This window comes from Desmodus rotundus, chromosome 9 (assembly GCF_022682495.2).
Source record: "Desmodus rotundus isolate HL8 chromosome 9, HLdesRot8A.1, whole genome shotgun sequence".
NCBI lineage: Eukaryota > Metazoa > Chordata > Mammalia > Chiroptera > Phyllostomidae > Desmodus > Desmodus rotundus.
The window spans coordinates 90,942,490-90,961,459 of record NC_071395.1 but is presented as its reverse complement, the minus strand read 5'-3'; the positions used below and the strand labels follow the sequence as shown (position 1 = coordinate 90,961,459).

The window sequence follows — 18,970 nt, the reverse complement described above, 5'->3', positions numbered from 1 at the left end:
GAAAAGACCTCCTGGCACTCTCCTTGTGCTGCCCACACTGACATGCAGAAATGAAGAGACTTCACTTTGGGATTTGAGGGTCCGCCCCACCTCAGTCTTCCCGAGAATTCATAATTGCTTTTCCCAGAAGAACTGGGGCCCTTCACTCCTGGGAACTCAGACGCTGGAACCCCACCGCTTCTCTCCAGGAGCTCCTTTAATTATAGACAGCTTGTAATTTGGTGGCTTGGGAAAATGCCAGCCTGGGTTTGTGGTGGTGGTTGTTTTGGGGTAGTGTGTGGTGAGCACGGGGTGTATGTTTAGAGAAGAAGGTGGGAGACAGTGTGGAAGGTGGGCGTGGCCTCCTCTCCAGACCCATCAATAGGCATATCTGCACACACTTAATGACATAACACCTGAGAAGTTGCTGGAGTGAAGTCACCGTCAGACACCTGCGGTCTATGGGAAGCAGAGCCCTGCTGACCGTACTTATCCTGGCCCTCAGAGGCATGACTCGCCTCTGTCTGTGCTGGTTGTTGACTGAGGTTGAAGAGGAAGTCAGCTCTCAATAAGGTTAGGATTTTAGATGACTAAATGTTTTGGGAAGGAACCCAAAATATTGTCTTGGTTGGCAGGCTGCCTGGTGTCTGAGTATGCTAAAAAGGTCATTAGGGTCCCCAGTGTGCAGGGTTGTAAACATCTGAACCAGGGGACAAACTCAAATACCTACAGGAGCTAGGTAAAGAAATTAGTGAAAACAGCCAGGTGTAACAAGAACACCAATAATCATGGTAGCTGATGTTTATTGAGCACTGACTGTGTGCCAGGCACTGTTCTGAGTTCTTCACATTCCTTAATTATTCCTCAGAGCGAGTGTTCAAAGTCTGTGCTGCTAGTTTCTCCACTTCAAAGACCGTAAAACCGGGAAACAGACACCCAGGAAGGTTAAATAATTTATCAAAGGTCACATAGCTAAGTAAGTGGTGAGCCCGGATTCAAACCAGGCAGTCTGGCTCCAGAGCCCACAGTAGCACAGGCTCAATGACAAGCCACACTTGGCTGCTGTGTAGCGGAGAAAAGTGGGGGTGGTGAGGACTCTGGCCAACATGTCCCACCTAAAATGGGCAGCTGCTCCCTAGCCCTCGCCAGTTGCTGCCCTGTAGGAACACAGGTTCCCTGTTTCTAGATCTTTTGATTTTTTTTTTTTTTTTTAAAAGAAGAGCCCTGACGGGTGTGACTTAGTTGGTTGGACATTGTTCTGCAAAGTGAAAGGTCACCAGTTCAATTCCCAGTCAGGGCACACGCCTGGGTTGTGGGTTTGGTCCCGGTTGGGGCGTGTACATCATATCGATGTTTCTCTCCCTTTCTTTCTCCCTCCTTTCCCCTCTCTATAAAAATAAATAAACTATTTGAGAAATAAAAGTAAATGAATAAAAAGAACCTGAAATTTCAAGGGGAGACTCCTGATTATTCAATGTTGCCAATAAAATCGAATTTTTAATAAGTGTCCTGTGAACCCACATCAAGTAGACCAGATTCTGCCCACGGGGACAGGCTCACGACCTGATTTAAGCCACTTGGGACAGATTATTGCGGTCCTAAAAGTTGCCCCCTCTCCTTTAAAAAAAATTAATCGATTTTTAAAATTTTTGATAAGTCCTGTTTCCTTCAGAGTACATTATTGCTTTGTCAGGAAGCTCTTATTTTTAGCCTGTTGAAGTAATTCCTGCCTCAGCCACAGCCACTGTGCTCTTTGCTGTCTCCTGACAGAGTGTCCCAAGGGCCCTGACATCCTGGTGGTCCTGCTCTCAGTGATGGGGGCCATTCTGCTCATCGGCCTTGCCACTCTGCTCATCTGGAAGCTCCTCATCACCATCCACGATCGGAAGGAGTTTGCGAAATTTGAGGAAGAGCGAGCCAGAGCGAAATGGGACACGGTAGGAGACTGGGCTGTGTGGCGCTGGACGTTTTCTTAAGCCACTGGTTTGGAGCCCGAGGCGGACGCCGCAGATGCTCACAGTGGCCAGGTTCCGCCAGTCGTTGGCCAGCTGGCCTCTGCTCTGGGCGTCGGGAGACGTCTAGCTGTCCTGCGGTCCTTAGGTGGCGCGGAAACCACCCGACCGGGAGACGTCTAGCTGTCCTGCGGTCCTTAGGTGGCGTGGAAACCACCCGACCGTGGGCCGCGCCAGGGAGGGCCAACTGGGCACAGCTAGGGCGCCACACTCTGAACACAGAAGGGTTGGGAAGGAAACAACCTCCCGCTGGGGGAGACGGGGCAAACAAACTGAAGACTCCGACACGGAGAACATAGAATATATAACTAACATACATTATATACCAGTGAGCTTTAGCGCGTTAAACACAAACAGGGAAAATATAACAATAGCTAACACTTCCTGAGGAGTTACCGCATACCAGGAACTCTTCTAAATGCTTTTTATGAATTAACTTATTTCATCCCTGTAACAACCCTATGCGATAGGCAACATTATGATACCCACTTGCAAATAAGTGAGCACAGAGAAGTGGGAGGGAATTACGTTATCCCTTTTGGGGTCAGCCTCTTAGAAATAATAGCAGGGTGTCATTCCATCCTACTCTTTTCTTTTTTCCTCAAATGACGATAACTTCCAAATCAGACTCCACTGTGGTGCTCCCTGCAGATTATCTTGATTGGATCCAAACAAGCATTTTTTGAGAACTTTGTATGGACTTAATTTTACCCTTATTTTCCTTTGGCTTATTTTCTACATTTCAACTTTTTTTTTTCTGGACCTTCCAAATGGCTCTTTGACTCCCTGACTGTCCGAGTTTAGGCTGTAGGTTTGTTCCCATTTGACGGTGACCTCGGGCCTTTGTACCCCAGGGTCCCAAGGAACTGAGGTGTTTCTGTTCAGACGGTGTAGAAATCCTAAGCCTCTGATGCACATGAGAGCATGTGTTGCTTGAAGCTACCACTGAGGACTACCAGGCCGTGTGGGATTTGTCACTTTTTATTAGAAAATAATTTGGGAAATCTAGCGAGCATCTTACTCTCTCCTGATAACATGACAGTTTGCGGGTGGTGCTGGGAGGGATGTGACGAGAACATTTTCAGAAGCGTTTGAGCAAAAGCTGTCCTCTGTTCCACACCCCACCTTCTATTCTTCTCTTCCCTGCCCACATCCCCAGCAGGGTCACAGTAAAGGAAAAAGGGGAGAAGAGCAACAGAGAGAGTGTGGGAGAGAGGGAGAAAACTGTCGGTTATAAGCAGTCCCGAAATGTTTTGGGGTCCCCTAAAAAGGATGGGATGAATTTAATGCCTTAGAAGTAGTGGCAGGATGGCACTCCACCTTCTCTCTCTTACTTCCTGTCCATTCCCATCTTATGAGTGAACGTGCAAATACAACAAGCACCAAGCAGTTCATTGTTGGTGTTTCCCAGAGAAGGGTGTCGTGGGCAAAGGTCTCAGATCAAATGTAAGCCTCGAGGACAGGGTAGAATTGAAGATTCACTGTACAACCCTTTTCTGTTCTCTCCTCAGGCCAACAACCCACTGTATAAAGAAGCCACATCCACCTTCACCAACATCACCTACCGGGGCACTTAATGACAAGGAGTTGACCTCAGACCACTGTCAGACTGTCCCGGGATTGTGGGCATCTCTGCTGTCATGTTTACAGGGGGCGAGATCTGTGGGGTGGGGTTGGGGACGTGGAGTGGGGTGGGGTGGGGAGAATGTCAGTGCGTGGGAGTGTGGGTCGGGGTGCATGAGTGTGAGACTGTGCTGCGTATGCGGGAAGGTGTCATTTAAAACTTGGGCCGTGTCCCGGAGCTCCTCAGCCTTTGCCCTCCGAACACCTCCTTCAGGGATTCTCCCTGCTTAACCTGAGGGTGATCGATGTAGCTGAGCAGATGCTCTTCATTACCTCACTGAGAAGCCAGCCAGCCTTCTCTGGCCGTTCTCCCTGAAGGAAAGAGCAGGGCCGAGGCTGCTCATGCCAGAGAAAGGGACCTTGACTCCACCCTGAGTTGACGGTTCTTGGGCCTGACTCTCAGCAGCTGTGGTAGCAACTGCGGGGCTGCAGCAGCCTTGTTGTGTTTCCTGTGCCTCTGCCCCCTTTCCCCTCCTTGCGGCTGAGGGAGAAATCAGGGGAGAGCTGAACCATCGGAGCTGCCTTTTGCCGTCGTCTCAATCCAGCATGGCTCTCTCAGAAGGGGAGTCCTAGCTGCCTGATTCTTAGATCTGTTGGGAGAGAGGATGGCAGGGCCACCCAGGGGTCATGCATGGCCTGGGGGAATGTGCCAGGGTCGCCCAGTTCAACATGATAACCCCTCCAACTTGGCCCCTTGGTAGCTCCACCCTAGAGGTCCGTTCAGAAGCATTTCACCCGGGGACCAGACCGCCTCTTACCTCCTGCTCGCACATTCTCACTGCTGTAGACGTTCGCTACATCCCGGGACTTGCACGACCAAAGCTTTTCCTCCCAGGGAGGGTGCTATGGTTAGAGCCAGAGGTCTGGCCCGCCCTTCAGGCCTTCTGCCCCTTGTCCAAGGCATCTCCACACACCCTGTCCTGTGCTTTTATGTGCTGCACCCATCCACAGGGCTGAGTGCACTTATCTACCTCTGGGGTGTCTTGCGAAGGAGTCATTCCCATGGGTCTCTGAGTCTGCTGGGCCTGAGTGCCGGTGGCCACACATGCTGACGGCCCAGTTGTATCAGCATGTGTGGCCTATTCTCCTGAGGGCTGGACCACCTCATTTCAACTCAGTCATTAATCTGAGAGGCCACAAGTGCAATTTTATTTTATTTTTCTCACTGGGGCACCTGAAACCACAATGAGGCTTGCTTAAACTAAAGGAACATGTAAATAAACCCACTTGTATTATATTTGTAATTTAATTTGATGACAAGGAAGGAGAGTATAAAAAAACCAGAGACTTGGGCTGGATACCGACAGCCCCACGTGGCATCATTCATAGCGAGTCACTGTCCAGTTGCTGGATCTGAAAGGACTTTTTTATCCTGGAAGCCCGTGGGAGTGGACACATGGGCGTGCTGGACCTTCCCTGAGGAGCAGGGATGGGCAAGAGCAATAGCAGTTGCTCCATTGGTGTTTACATTAACACCCACCCCACCCACCTCAAGAAAAAGGGGCGGGCCCACAAGCTGTGGTCCTTTGATCAGAAAGTCCAAGTCCCAGCCTCAGTGCTGCACCTAAGGAGCCTTTAACCATAACTAAGGCAAGTCACTGTCTTCTCCCTGAGGCTCCGTTTTCTAGTTTGAAAAATGATGGGTTTGGACCAGCCAGTCCAGAAGGTGTCTGCATTCTAACGTACTGGGGACTTACTGTGACAGCAAGCACACAGCGAAGCTTCTGTGCGATGTTGATAGTGTTTGTTTGTTTGTTTAGCTGGGAGATCTGAGAGACCTGGCTTTGGCGAGAACAGATGCCATTCCATGTCACTTTATTCGATGAAAAAGCCTCATTCTGTCCTGTCTTAGGGCCCCTTCTCCAACTTTTGTTAGCGGTTGCATCTCCTGATGTAGCCCTTGAGCTCCACTGAATTCCTATTTCTTAGTTCGCTTTGCACACATCTGCATCCACGCATTAGGGAAGAAGAACCCATAAGAAGTAGCTGAAGTGTGTGTTCTCCATCCAGGTGTTAACCTTGAGAATGAGCCTTGGAATTAGGAGTGGGGCAAATGACCACTCCCTGTCTCACCAGGGGATTACCCTTTACTGTTGGGGGTGGTAGCAGTAGCAGAGGGATCAGTGGGGAGGGGAGGGATAATATGGAGTCCAGGAAGTTTGGAAACAAACTATGACCTTCAGCTCCAGAGGCAAGAGTCCATCAGAGTAGCAGTTGGACATTTTCTGTAGATAAGATGACTTATATAAAGAAACTCTATCAGGGGAGAAAGAATATGTATCTAATGGATTAAAGAATCTTGTGTGAGCTTCTGGAATGAGGCTCATAGGCCTTGGAGACCAGCACTGTTTGTCCTTATGTGGGGAGAGCGTGTAGCTTGTTCAGGAGACAGCAAATAGCAAGTTTTGGCGGCATGAAGGGTGAACATTTGAATAGCATTTTGGCGTCAGACAACACAGTGCACAGAGGTTATTTGTGCTCCACTCTTTTGGTGATAGTTCATGTTCAATCTCAGGGTCTGCGGACAGTAATGGGAAACACTGAACATTCCTGATAAGTTGTCATAAGCAGTCGGTTCTTTACCATTCATATATTCCTAGGCCCTCCATGATTTCAAGCTGCTCCTCTCAGTGAGCATTCCTGGTCGAAATGACTGAAGTGCGTTCCTAATCCCCTCCTCTGTTGGAGTTGGGCAACCGTGAATTAAATGTGTTTTCCAGAAAGAAGTGGCCTAAGGCTGCCCAGTGCTTCCTGTGTTGTTATTTTTGTTTTCTCTGGGTGAAAATAATGATTATTTTAGAACAAGCATGTTTCCAAATGTAACAGAATGATGATTATTACCGCAACTAAAGTTAACTTCAGAACCTACAACTTTTCTTTAGACTCTAACAACATTTTCAAAATGAGTAAGTTATTACTATTCTAAGAGTTAGAGTTTGTTTGTTTTCTAATTGGGGATTTTTTACGAACTTGTGGAGCCTCAACAGAACAGACTGTCAATTTAGTCTAGGTTCTATTTATAAGAAGCACAAATTGGTACAATAAAGGCTTAATGGCAAACTATTTACAGGACCACTTAAACGGCCAACTTTTATTGAAGGCAGTGGGGCTCCAAGTGTGGTCCCAGGACCCACAGCATCAGTGTTACCCAGGAACTAGTCAGAAATGAAAATCCTCAGGCCTCCCCCAGACCTGCTGAATCAGAAACCGTGGGGGTGGGCCCGCACTTCGTGTTAGTAGGCCCTGCTGGTGAGTCTGTTGCACACTCAGGTTTGAGAATCACTGATTTAAGGATTCACATACCTGCCCTTCTGGCCTAGAAAGAAGTTCCCAGGAAGTCAGCTCAGTTACTCAACGATTAAGAACACACCTTGGCTGATAGATTAAGAAAACCAAATACCTACTCACAAAATAGGAATCTACCTTCAATCCATTTTCCAAGTCAAGTGATCAGAGGCTCTTGGGTTCCCTCACAGCCACCAATTCCCATGAAAAACTAAAAGAAGTAATAGATCAGAATCACAGGAGAAAAAATCAGCTAACAGGATACTTGGCAGGCAACTGAGAAAACCTGCGTGTATCAAGTTGAGGCAGGAAAATACTCTGACAGCCTGTATTCATGGGAGGTGGGACTGAATCCTAATTGTTAACATTGTCCTCCTATAGGATGCCAGAATAGGACTTTAGAGTATGTAACTTCCCCTTTTGCAATTTAAAATACATTGAGTGCGAGCAGTGTGGGACTGAAGTACTTTAGAGAACACTCATGACGTCATCATTGCCCCGAGTCTTATGTCCCTCACTCAGACAGGGCACACAATACAGGGCATGACACCGTAAAGAGATTGTGTGAACCTGGACTGAGTCCTTTTATGGTGAAATTCTGTAAGACCAACTGTTTCATTTACATCATGCTAACTGGTGACTACATGTCTGGATGAAGATCGAAGACCTTACGTGAAAACAAAATGAAAAGCTCTATGTCAAATTATACTTGTAACCCCTTAACTCTTGGCCTCTGTCATCTGAATTCTAGAATAACAGCCACTAATAACCACTGGGACCAATTGCAAGCAGGTTGCCTTAGAACTTCAGTGCACTCATTTTTCATACTGATGTAAGGAAAAAATGTCAAATAAGCCATTCAGTACTTGTTGAGAAATAATTTCTCTTTGGTTTTGTAATACAGTATATTTCTGGAAATGTGTATTCCTGATTTGTGTTTATTTTGACTAAAGCGCACAAGGAAGCAGTTTTAAAGGCTTGTGGTCCAGGGGAACCATATTGATAAATAAAAATTTAAAAATCCACTGAATGAAGCTGCGTGAGGAATGGTTTCTGTGTGAAAGGAAAATTACAGGTCGAGAATCAAGATTGCATTCCATGAAGCTGCTGTCATCATGATCTCTCTCCAACCTCATGCACAGAGGAAACGTTTTTATCAGTTTTGTATTTTCTGACAAGACACCAAAGAGTGCACACAGAATGTGAGTATCTAGAAAGCAACACTTAAGATATTTAAGAGCCTTTAGGCAAAAAGCCTCCATTGTAGATTATTCTTGATCAGTGTCCCCGAAAGGAACTTTGTAAGGTTTTCCCATGACTCACACACAATGGGCCTGGTGCGCTGGAGAGGTCAGAACGATGGGTGTGTGAATATCATTTAGTGGTCAATGGAAATACTTTGTTAAGAAAAGAAAAAGTGTTGATGGATGGATGCTGGACTTTGCTCTTCCTGACCCTTATAATCACCCATTGTGACAGATTGCTGATTGCGTCCCCGTATCTGTTTTCCCCTTCTCACATGGTATTAAAACTCCTTGGACTGGGTGGAGATGGGCAAAGGGAGGAAAAAATGGGGACATCTGTAATAGTGTAAACAATGAAAAAAAAAACCCCTCCTAATTTTTAGTTGAGTACATGGCTGCCCAGAATAAATGCTATGTCTCCTAGCCTCTCTTGCAGCTAGGTGTGCCATGCCATCTCACAGACAGTGAGATAGAAATGAAAGAAGTGCATAGAACTTCCAGGAAGTGCCACTGAGCAAAGGCACATGCCTTTCCCCCTCCTTCCTGCAGGCTGGAATGTAGACATAATAGCTAGACTTTAAGCAGACATCATGGATCCAGCAAGATGTGACCTAGGGGATAATATTATTTATTGCCACATAAAAAATCGCCCCACAATTGAGCAGCTTACAACAACAAATGTTATCTTGCAGTTTCTGTGGTCAGGAATTCAGGAGTGGCTTAGCTGGGTGGCTCTGGCTCCAAGCCTTTCGTGAGGGTGAGGTCATATTCAAGATGTTGGCCAGGGCTGCGGTCAACTGAAGGCTCAAAGGGGCTGGAGGGTACTCTTCCTAGGTGGTTTACTCGCATGGCTGTCGGAAGGAAGCCCTGGTTCCCTTCTGGCTGTTGGCAATATGCTTAGTTCTTTACCACTTGTACGTTTCCACGGACCTCCTTGAGTGTCCACATGGCATATCATTTGAGTTCTTCCCGAGAAAGTAATCCCAGAGAGAGGGGCAGGGAACCACAATGTTTTCTATGACTTAGTTCTTTGTCACATCATCGTTTCTGCCATCCTCTGTATTTTATATCCATAAGTATCCCACCAAATCCAGCACAAATTTAAGGGAAGGGGTCTAGAGGCTGCTTCTTGAAAGGAGGGGCATTGTGGTAAACTGAATCATTGCCTATGTCTCCTCCCCTCCCCCCAAGGATATCCACGCCCTCAGAACCAGTGAATACTGTTACCTGGCATGGAATAAAGACAGGACTTTGCTGATGTGATCAGAATCTTGAGATATGTAAATAATAAGGATTATCTGGGTGGGTCTATGGGATCACAGAGTGCTTATGGGAGGGAGGCAAGAGGATCGAGTGAGGGTAGCAGAGTGAGGGTAGCAAGTGTACTGATGGAAGCAGGTCAGGGGGGTGTGCCCCTGAGTCAAGGAAGGCATGCAGCCTCTGAAGCTGGAAACGATAAGAAATAGATTTCCCCCTGGAGCCTCCCGAAGGGATGCAGCCTTTCTGACTATAGCCTTGTAAGACGTATTTGGACTTCTGACCTCCAGAAATGTAAGATAATAAATTTTGTTTATGTCACTAAGTTTGTGGTGATTTATTAACAGTAGCAATAGGAAACTAAGGCAAACATCAAAGAATTTGTGAACATTTTAAAACCGCTACAGTCTACCCTCTGGCCACAAGTTTTTTTATAATATCAAAATATACCCTCCCTTTCCAAGGCCCCAAAGTCTTATCCTATTATAGCATCAGTTCAGAGTTTGGAGTTTTACCCTATAAGTAGGTCCAGGGGCAGATGGGGCTTCTTGGATATAGTTCCTTTATATAGCCACTTGAGTATAGAACCTCTCAGTCCGAAGTCCTGTGAACTAAAGAAAAAAGCCGTACGTTCCCTTCCTGAAACAACCAATGTGAAATGGTGGCGGGGCAGGAAGACAACTACCACAGACATTCTCGTTCCAACAGGCAGAAAACGGGAGGTGCACAGAAGTCCCTGGCTCATAGCAATCCTGAAATTCACTTGGGTACAGCTTTGCAATTACACATTCAAGGCCTGGTAATAATTCCCCATGCCTTTTGGTCCTATCCTTTAGGCACTTGGTTTCAGAAAGTCATCCTTTTTTTTTTTTTCATGAAGGGTAGCATGCGTTTGCACCTAAACATTTTTCTTAGCCTGCTTCCTGCTAACAGAACTTGAGGATCCGAAGGCCTCTTTCTTTCTCGTGCTCTGTCCCTTTCAGGCCAAGCTGGCAATGTTTCTAACAATACAATGCTCTTTAAAATATTGTGAACCTCCTGTGAATCTTATTGGATTTCATTCCATAAGATGAAAACCATAGCCACAAATATCTTTGAAATAAATCTTTCTCTACTTTGGGCTTCTGCTGAAGGACAAAGGTTTAAGCTTTTTAGAAGCCTTATTGTTTAAATGAAAGTATTCGAGAAACCTAACCTTACAAACAGTATTTAGAGAGTCTTTTGTCTGGTTGAACGGTACTCTGAGGTACCGTCCTTACACCATTGTTACTATTGCTTAAGTTACTATTTTTTAGAGATTTTCTGCGATTGATAAAATAATTTAATCCTAACCGATATACCCTTGGTGCTACTGGGAGTCTGTAAAAGTGACTAAACTTATCAATAGATTCAGTGCTAGAAAGATACAAGTGTTCAAGATTGGTTAACCATCATCCACAATCTATTGATCAGCATATGGACTGAACCTGTTACGATTCTTACACGTTAGAAATTGATGCTTTCTGAATAGTGGGAAATGGGCTGAGTCCCTTAATAGAGGTGACTGTAAATGGGGTTGGGGTGGAGCCTCTGTACTGATATTTCATAGTGGCTGCACCATTTCGAATTTCCACCAACAGTGTGCGAGTGTTCTATTTCTTCACATCCTCACCAATGCTTATTGTCTTCTTTTTTTTTATAGCCATACTAGTAGGTATGAGGTATAGCCCATCGTGGTTTTGATTTGCATTTCCCTGATAATTAGTGATAATCATTTTTTTATTTACCTGTTGGCCATTTGTATGTCTTCTTTGGAGAAATCTATTGAAGTCCTTAGTCATTTAAGAAATAGGGTTACTAAGTGGTTCTTTTACTATTGAGTTGTGTAAATTCCTTATATTCTTGAGATTAATTAACCCCTTATCAGACACATAGTTCGCAAATAGTTTTCCCCATTCCATCGGTTGCCTTTTCGTTGAGCTGGTGGTTTCCTTTGCTGTTCAGAAGCTTTACTGCAGTCCCACCTGAGTATTGGGGTTTTGGTCGCCTGAGCTTTTAGCGTTGTAGCCATGAAATCATCGTCACCACTAATGTCTAATGTCGTGAAGCTTTGCCTTTATGTTCTCCATTTCGAACTGATCTTTGTTATTGTGGAAGATAAGGATCCAATTCAATTCTTTTGCATGTGAAATCCAGTTTTCCCAACATCATTGCTGCTCCTGAGAAACAGTCTCCTGGGGAATTATAATTCTTAGAGAACTAAATGGGGGGGGATTATATAACATTTTTGTTTGCATGTACTTTTGGTTTTGGTATCGTCACTGCAATTGAATGGGCACTTCCTTGCACACAGAGACTATGGCAAAGTAGAATAATATATGTTTTACTCTAATTTTGTAATATATTGATTTTCAGTATTATTAAAGATCTGGTAATGCTTTTATATATAAGATTTCTGAAGTTTTTAAGTATTTTTTAATTTAATGTTAGAATTAACATTTATTATTTGATTTATGTTTGAATACTTATTAGCATACTGCTTTATTTTCAATGTTGATTGACATCATTAAAGCCATTGATAAAATTAAAGATAAAAATACTGATTATGAGGATCTAAAGACTTGTCTTCAAAATTTTGGAGTTTTCCTTTATAAAGAAGCCAGAATTTGAGAAGACCACAGAGTTGGCTGAAGCTCATGATAAGTGATATAGTTTCATGAAAGCTGGGTTGATACATCTGAAAAGAAGGTCAGTTTTCTTTTTTTTTCCCTCAGAATAATGACTTTATTATTTTCATTCCAAAAAAGTCCATTAAAATTAAGCCAGTACAGAAAAGTGTGAAAATTCTCAAAAGTACAAAATTCCATGATCCAGAAATAACCAGCATTAATAGTCTTTTCAGACATATATCCCTAGTTAACAGTACAAATAAGAAGAAAGTAGGGCTTGTAATATTGCTCTCTGACAAGGTAGAAGTTAGGACAAAAGGCATGAAATGGGGCCAAGGAGGACTCTTACTAATGCCAAAGACCACGATGCAACATAAAGCTGCTAGTTTTGAGTATCTGTGCTCTTGGAGCTGAGTAGCCACTTTCCTAAAGGGGAAGGGAAAATGTGGGGTAGACCAGGGGGTGGGGCTGGACAAGATAAGAATGGCAGTGAGTTGATAAATATTTGTAGTTTGGGAAGAGTACCTAAGTGTTTATTACAATATGCTTTGTAGTTTGCCTATATTTAAAATTTTCCAAGTAAAAAAGTAAAAAAGGAATAAGAATAAATCTAAGTTACATAAGACCCATGTGGAGAAAATGATATGATTTCATTAAAGGACATTAAAAAATACCTAAATAAGTGAGGCTATAACTCACGTCTGTGGACTCAGAGAACCCAAGACCGTCAATTCTCCGAATTAATTTATTTATCCAAAGCTACTCTGATAAAACCCTGACTTTTTTTTGATGATCTAATTCTAATATTTATATGCATGAACAAAAGCCAAAAATAGGTAAAACAAACACCCTTGAAGAAGAAAAACGTGTGTGTGTCTATGTGTGTGGTGTTGGGGGGAACTTGATTTCCCAGATATCAACACTCGTTATAAAGCTGTAGTGACTAAAACACAGGGTGAGAATGGCACAGGAAGAGATTATTTGACCAATAGGACAGGATAAGGAGGCTGTAAACATATTCATACATATGTATGGAAACATATAGTAAGGGGGCAGATCATCAGGGAAAAGAAGCAACATTTAATAAATGGTATAGGAATAATTAATTATTCAAATTTAAAAATGGAATTGCAAATGGATTTTAACTATATATAACGTTCAGCAATGATTCCAGATGTGAACAGTAAAAGTTTTAGGAGAAAAAAAAAAGATGAAAAATTTTCTGATTTAGAGTTTGAAGGGATTTTTTTTTTAAGATACAAAATCACTGACCAGAGAAGATTGATAAATGTGACTACATTCCAATTAAGAACTTCTCTTTATTGAAAGATAATACAAATAGAATGAAAATACAACCAAAACAGAGTGAAGCTTATTTGCAGCATGTATAACTGGAAAGGATTATTCTAGAGAATACACAGGCCACCCCTGTACGTTAACATCCCAACAGAAAAATGGCTAAATTACAAGAATATCCATTTCCACATGAAGAAACACAAGTTGCTAACAATTATATGAAAAGATTCTCCACATCATTAGTAATCAAGGAAATACAAAATTTAGGTCACAATGCGATACCTTTTTATACGCACCAAATTGGCAAAAATGAAGAAGTCTGTTAATCTTAGTATTCATAAATATGGTGAAAGTAGTAAAAATCCCTTTGGAAAACATTACGTGGTATTTCTTAAAGGTTCCATACCCCATGGTTTCAGGATCCACTCTTAGCTCTAAATCCCAGAGAGCCTCTGGCCCTCAGGCGCAAGGAGACAAGCTCAGGGCAGCCCCGACCTTCCCAGCAAGAATGAACAACTGACACAAAACAAAACATCCCCAGACAGCAGGGTCAGTGACGGAAGGTATAAGTACATTTTTGTACATGCCATTGGTGTGTAGTGAAATACTAGCAGTGAAAATGAATTATAGCAATATACTATTTGGATGATTCTTAGACATGATAACATTGGGAAAGTAAGTCTCAGATTGCTATCGCCTAACAATGTTATAGAGTTTGAAAAAAATTAAGGTATTATTTGTTTACGCTTTTTAAAATTATGTATGAAAAGCAAGAGATTGGTAAATTTTTAAAATTCAGCAACGTGCTCTTTGTGGAGGAAGCAGGAGAACGAATCAGAAAAGCGCAGATATAATGGTATGGATAGTGGTTTTGATTGGGTGGTGGGTTCACAGTGGTTTGATCTGTTATCCTGCTTCATAACTAATATAGTTTACAAGTATTCTTTTTATGTTTCAAATATACATTATCAAAACTAAGGGAATTTATTGCTTTAGAAAGTCCTAATTCCTGGCAGGAAATGTAAATCTTCACTAACTCTAACATTCCCATAGAATTTTTCAAGGTCTCATTTTTTTTTTTAAGTCTCCAAATATTCGGCGAAGAATACAAAGTGACTTGGTGTTCCTTGAAGTAAACTGCTCAAAGCCTCTTGGGAACGGGAACAGGCTGTGCTTTATCTCTCGTGGTGCATTAGATTTTTTTTTCTCAGTGAGGTAAGCAAAGGACTAGGTTGTCAAAAACTCGTCTTATCTATATAAAACCTTTATTCGTGGTCTTAGAAAATTTTTAGAAATGTTTTCAATCCATTCTAACATTGGGATATTATGAGAAATTATATATAATCAAGAAAAGACATTTTCTAGGTGTGAAATGACTATTAAAATGTTTAATGGTTTCAATAGATATCGGTGTGAATGGTCGCCTGAAGCCTGATGTGGAAGACACTAGGGGTCACGAGCTTGCTTCTAAGGTCTGATCTTGCATTTCCTTTTGTGACTTTGGGGCAAAAATCACTGGATCCATGTACAGTTGTGGGGGGAGGGGTGGATATATAAAGTAACGCACTCATTCACCTACATATCTTACTGAGTTGTTGCAAGGCTAGGACAAGACAACGTGAGTTAAAAGTTTAAAATGCTGTACACTTGTTAGTAGAACTTCTATTAATTTTCTTGGTGTTTTTCAGTGTTTACTTTTTGCCTGTAAAGTTGAATTGCTTTCCCCCCCACCATACCCGCATATTTTTGGTGGTATTAGGTGATGAACATAATTGTTATCTCCTTGAATATATAACTTATTTTACACAATTCAGTATTTTTATAAGTATTTAATACTTGAAGATAGTGAAGAAAATGTTTTTTTAGAAACAAAAAAAGTGAATTTTGTAATAGAACAACAATAAAAAAGTGAATTTTAAAGAATTCATAGATACTATGATGAGCAACATAGAACACTTCTCTGAAAAATTATGTAAGAATATCATATCTTGTGCTTTCTTTTTTATTTTTATTGTTGACACTATTACACATATCCCCATTCTCCCCCCGCTTTGCCCACCTTTCCCCCGAGCCCCCTCCCCAATCCCTCTGGCCATCCCCACACTGTTGTCTGCCTGTGGGTGATGCATATATGCTTGTTTGGCTAATCCCTTCACCTTCTTTCAGGCAGTGCCCCCTCCCCTCTCCTCTCCTGTGCTTTCTGTGGCCCCCATGGTCTGAAGGTTTTAGAAGAGTGTCACATACTAAAAGCTAGTCATCCTACAGGCCAGCGGGCAAACACATGCCTGGCTTACTGCTGATGTGTTTGGCCTTAATCTTCTCCATTACTGATCCCTGAGCGTCTAGAAGCACTTTCATATGCAAATGAATTGAAAGCTAGCGTAACTGTATTTCTTATCTTCATTACAGAGAGGTAGAACCATGTCTGTGAAATTCATTTTGGTGAAGATTTAAAACGTCTTCCCACTCTGGAGAAGTGATGCCATCTAGTGACTAAACCCATGTATTACTATGCAGCATTTCTGCTTTCAGCTATTGATATCTCCCCGCCCCCCCCCCCCCCCCCCCCCCCCCCCCCGTCTTCCAATTTATGCAGTAACATTTATTGCCCTGTGCTGTGTGTCCAATTGGGGATTATGATGCAGGACGAGATTAACATTATTCACTGTTAAACATCAGCACTCATGCTCTTATTTTTATAACGATTATGTAAACCATGCCCTTCTTTCTAAGGACCAAGGGGCAAAATCAAACAAGGGAAACCTGATGGCAGACACGGGAACTGGACTCAAGGATGAGGAACTGGAGGAACTGAAAATGACCCAAGTGTCGGCTGATGATGAGTGTTACAGACATTGCTATCCCCTGCAGAGAATCATTGAGTCCTTCTATTACTGCTGCTGAAAGTGGCCTTTTTAGTATCATAATGAAGTAAAGGTAAATATAAAGACTTAGTCCTGACTCATGAAGAAATAGTGTCTCCAAAAATGCTTTTAAAAATATCTTATTTGTTTGTTTATTTTAGAGAGAGGGTAAGGGAGGGAGAAAGAGAAGGAGAGAAACATCGATGTGCCAAGAGATAACATCTATCTGTTGCCTCTCGCACGCCCCAACTGGGGACCTGGCCCACAACCCAGGCAAGTGCCCTGGCTGGGAACTGAACCACTGACCTTTTGGTTCACAGGCCGGCGCTCAATCCACTGAGACACACCAGCCAAGGCCAAAAAATGCTTTTTAAAAGATATGTTGGAAGATTGGGAACGCCACACACTTCAGGAGCTAAAAGAAATGATGAATTTTTTTATTTCACTCATAAGGGAACATTTGGGATAAAAATTAAGGAATCAAAAGTCAAAGAATGAGGACAGGATGGTTGCAAGACAAAGAGCTAATACCCCTAATTTAGGAAAAAATAATCTGTTATACATTGATTTAAAAAAGCACATTGAGAATAGAAAAGTAGGCACATATACGAACACCGTCATTCACATAATGAGGACATGTCATTGCTCGATCACGTGGGAGGATGTTTGACCTCTCCAACAGTGAAGCACCGAACCTCTCAAAAACTTGCCATTACTCATTGTCTCCACCTCCTCACTTCCCAGTCACTCTCCGGTGCTCGCCTCCCCGCCTAAGCTGAACAGCTCCCAGTCCCCGGCACCCTATCCCTTGCCAAGATTTATTGTCCATTCTGTGTTCACGGTATGTCAGCCTAGTGCGGTATCCTGAGTTGCAAAGCTAACTGTAAGACTTATGGGGCAGCCTGGACACGTGTTTGTACAGTGATGGCTTTAGGTTGGAAAAGCAAAATACAGAATTGTATCTATATTAGATTTCCACACTGCTAAAGTGCATCTTATTGTCAAAGACCAGAAATGGAACATGAAAAACTAAACGTGGTGTTTGTGGTAGAATGGTGGAGTGATGTTTCCCCCCTTTTAGCTTAATTTTTAATGTTATTACATTATTTTTACAATGAATGAGGAAAAATTACTTCTGACCAGGTTGAGATGAGTAAAATTCTTGGAAAGCATACTGACGAGAAGCGAATTCCAAGCACATATTTTTAAATAAATAAAACCTTGAAAGCTAATCTATCGAAAAAAAATAAATTTTCCTTTTTTATTGCATTTATTGGGGTGACATTGGTTAATAAAATTATATAGGTTTCTGGTGTACAATTCTATAATCTATCATCTGTATTTTGCATTGTGAAAATTGAACTTTCTTTTTTTTTTTTTTTTATTGTGAAAATTGAACTTTCAAGTGGGATAAAGAGGAAGAGAAAAAATGAGACCATATCCCTGTATGTACCTTAATTTACTATGGATTTTGCAATAATCCACCAGTCAGTTCTTAACCCATGATGTACTTTATTCTTTGTAGCCATCTCTGGCTCCCTAAACCAGAATTAAAGACACAGGATTTTTTTTCTGACCTTACTGTTAATTCTGGGTATATAAAGGCAATGGCATATATAAGCACTGACAGTGTTTTTCATCCTTTGTAGATAGTTTATAATGTTTCTGCAATTTATTGCTCACCTTTTTGAATGAGAGGTGATTGATACCCAGGACTCAGACAACTCTCCAGCAAGTGAGGGGACTGAGCTCACAAAAGAAGAAATGAAGGAACTGATGCCTCGCTTGACACTTAATGGTGAGGTTGTTTTAACATTCCGCCTCTTCCTAGAAATGTATCTTTGTTATCGTCTATATAAAATCCTCAGAATGACCTTTATCTTTGGATCACCTAGAACAATGCTTCTCAATCTTGAATATGCATATGAACCCCCTGGGCATCTTGTTCAAATGCAGATTGTGAGATTCAGGTCTGGGGTGGAGCCTGGGAGATTGTGCATTTCTAACGAGCTCCCAAATGCTGCCAATGCTACTGGTCCAGGGACCGCCCTTTGCCTGTCAAGGGCCTAAAAGATGAAAAAATAGTACATTAAGATGGCATCTGGCCTTTCATTTCTTAAGTCACAAGTACAACCAACATGTTAATTTGTGCCTGAGGGCGTGAGGCCAGCCCCAAAATAACATCCATGTTGTAGGATGTATTAGTGCTTCATTTTAATAGATAAATAATATCCTCTTGTATGGATAGATCACATTTTGTTTCAGTTCATTAGCTGATGGTCATTTGGATTGTTTCCACCTTTCGGCTATTCTAAATAATGTTGCTATAAATATTTGTGTGCAACTTTTTCTGTGGGCAGATGTTTTCATTTCTCTTTGGTGTATACCTAGGAGTGAAATTGCTATACGTAATCATTTGGGGAGCTGCTAGACTGTTTTCCAAAATCGCTGCTCCATATTGCTTCCCCACCAGCAATCTATAAAGGTTCTGATTTTTCCACATCCTCATCAACACTGGTTACTGACTTTCTGATTCTAGCCTTCCCAGTGGGTGTGAATCAACACTCTTGTTTTTGAGACTTACCCATGTTTCTGTAAATCGATCCAATTCTGGTTGCTGCATAATGTCACTTCAGTACAATTACCAGAATGTACCATTGCCAAAGAGGCCACCATGTCATTTTCTTGTTCTACTACTACTTCTAACGATATAGTTTTACCTTTCATACCTAGGTCTTCAATCCATCCAAAACCACCTCTAC

At 42.4% G+C, this 18,970-nt stretch overlaps 1 protein-coding gene across 1 annotated transcript in view; it reads left to right on the top strand.

Moving 5' to 3' along the window:
• The window catches only part of ITGB3 (integrin subunit beta 3), a 49,878-nt gene extending 41,935 nt beyond the window's left edge, over positions 1-7,943 (top strand). The window contains exons 14-15 of the mRNA XM_053911739.2: positions 1,750-1,916; positions 3,503-7,943. Coding sequence (XP_053767714.1) covers positions 1,750-1,916; positions 3,503-3,568 — 233 coding nt within the window. The 3' untranslated portion in view covers positions 3,569-7,943. The remainder of the gene's footprint in view (positions 1-1,749; positions 1,917-3,502) is intronic.
• The last annotated feature ends 11,027 nt before the right edge of the window (positions 7,944-18,970 follow it).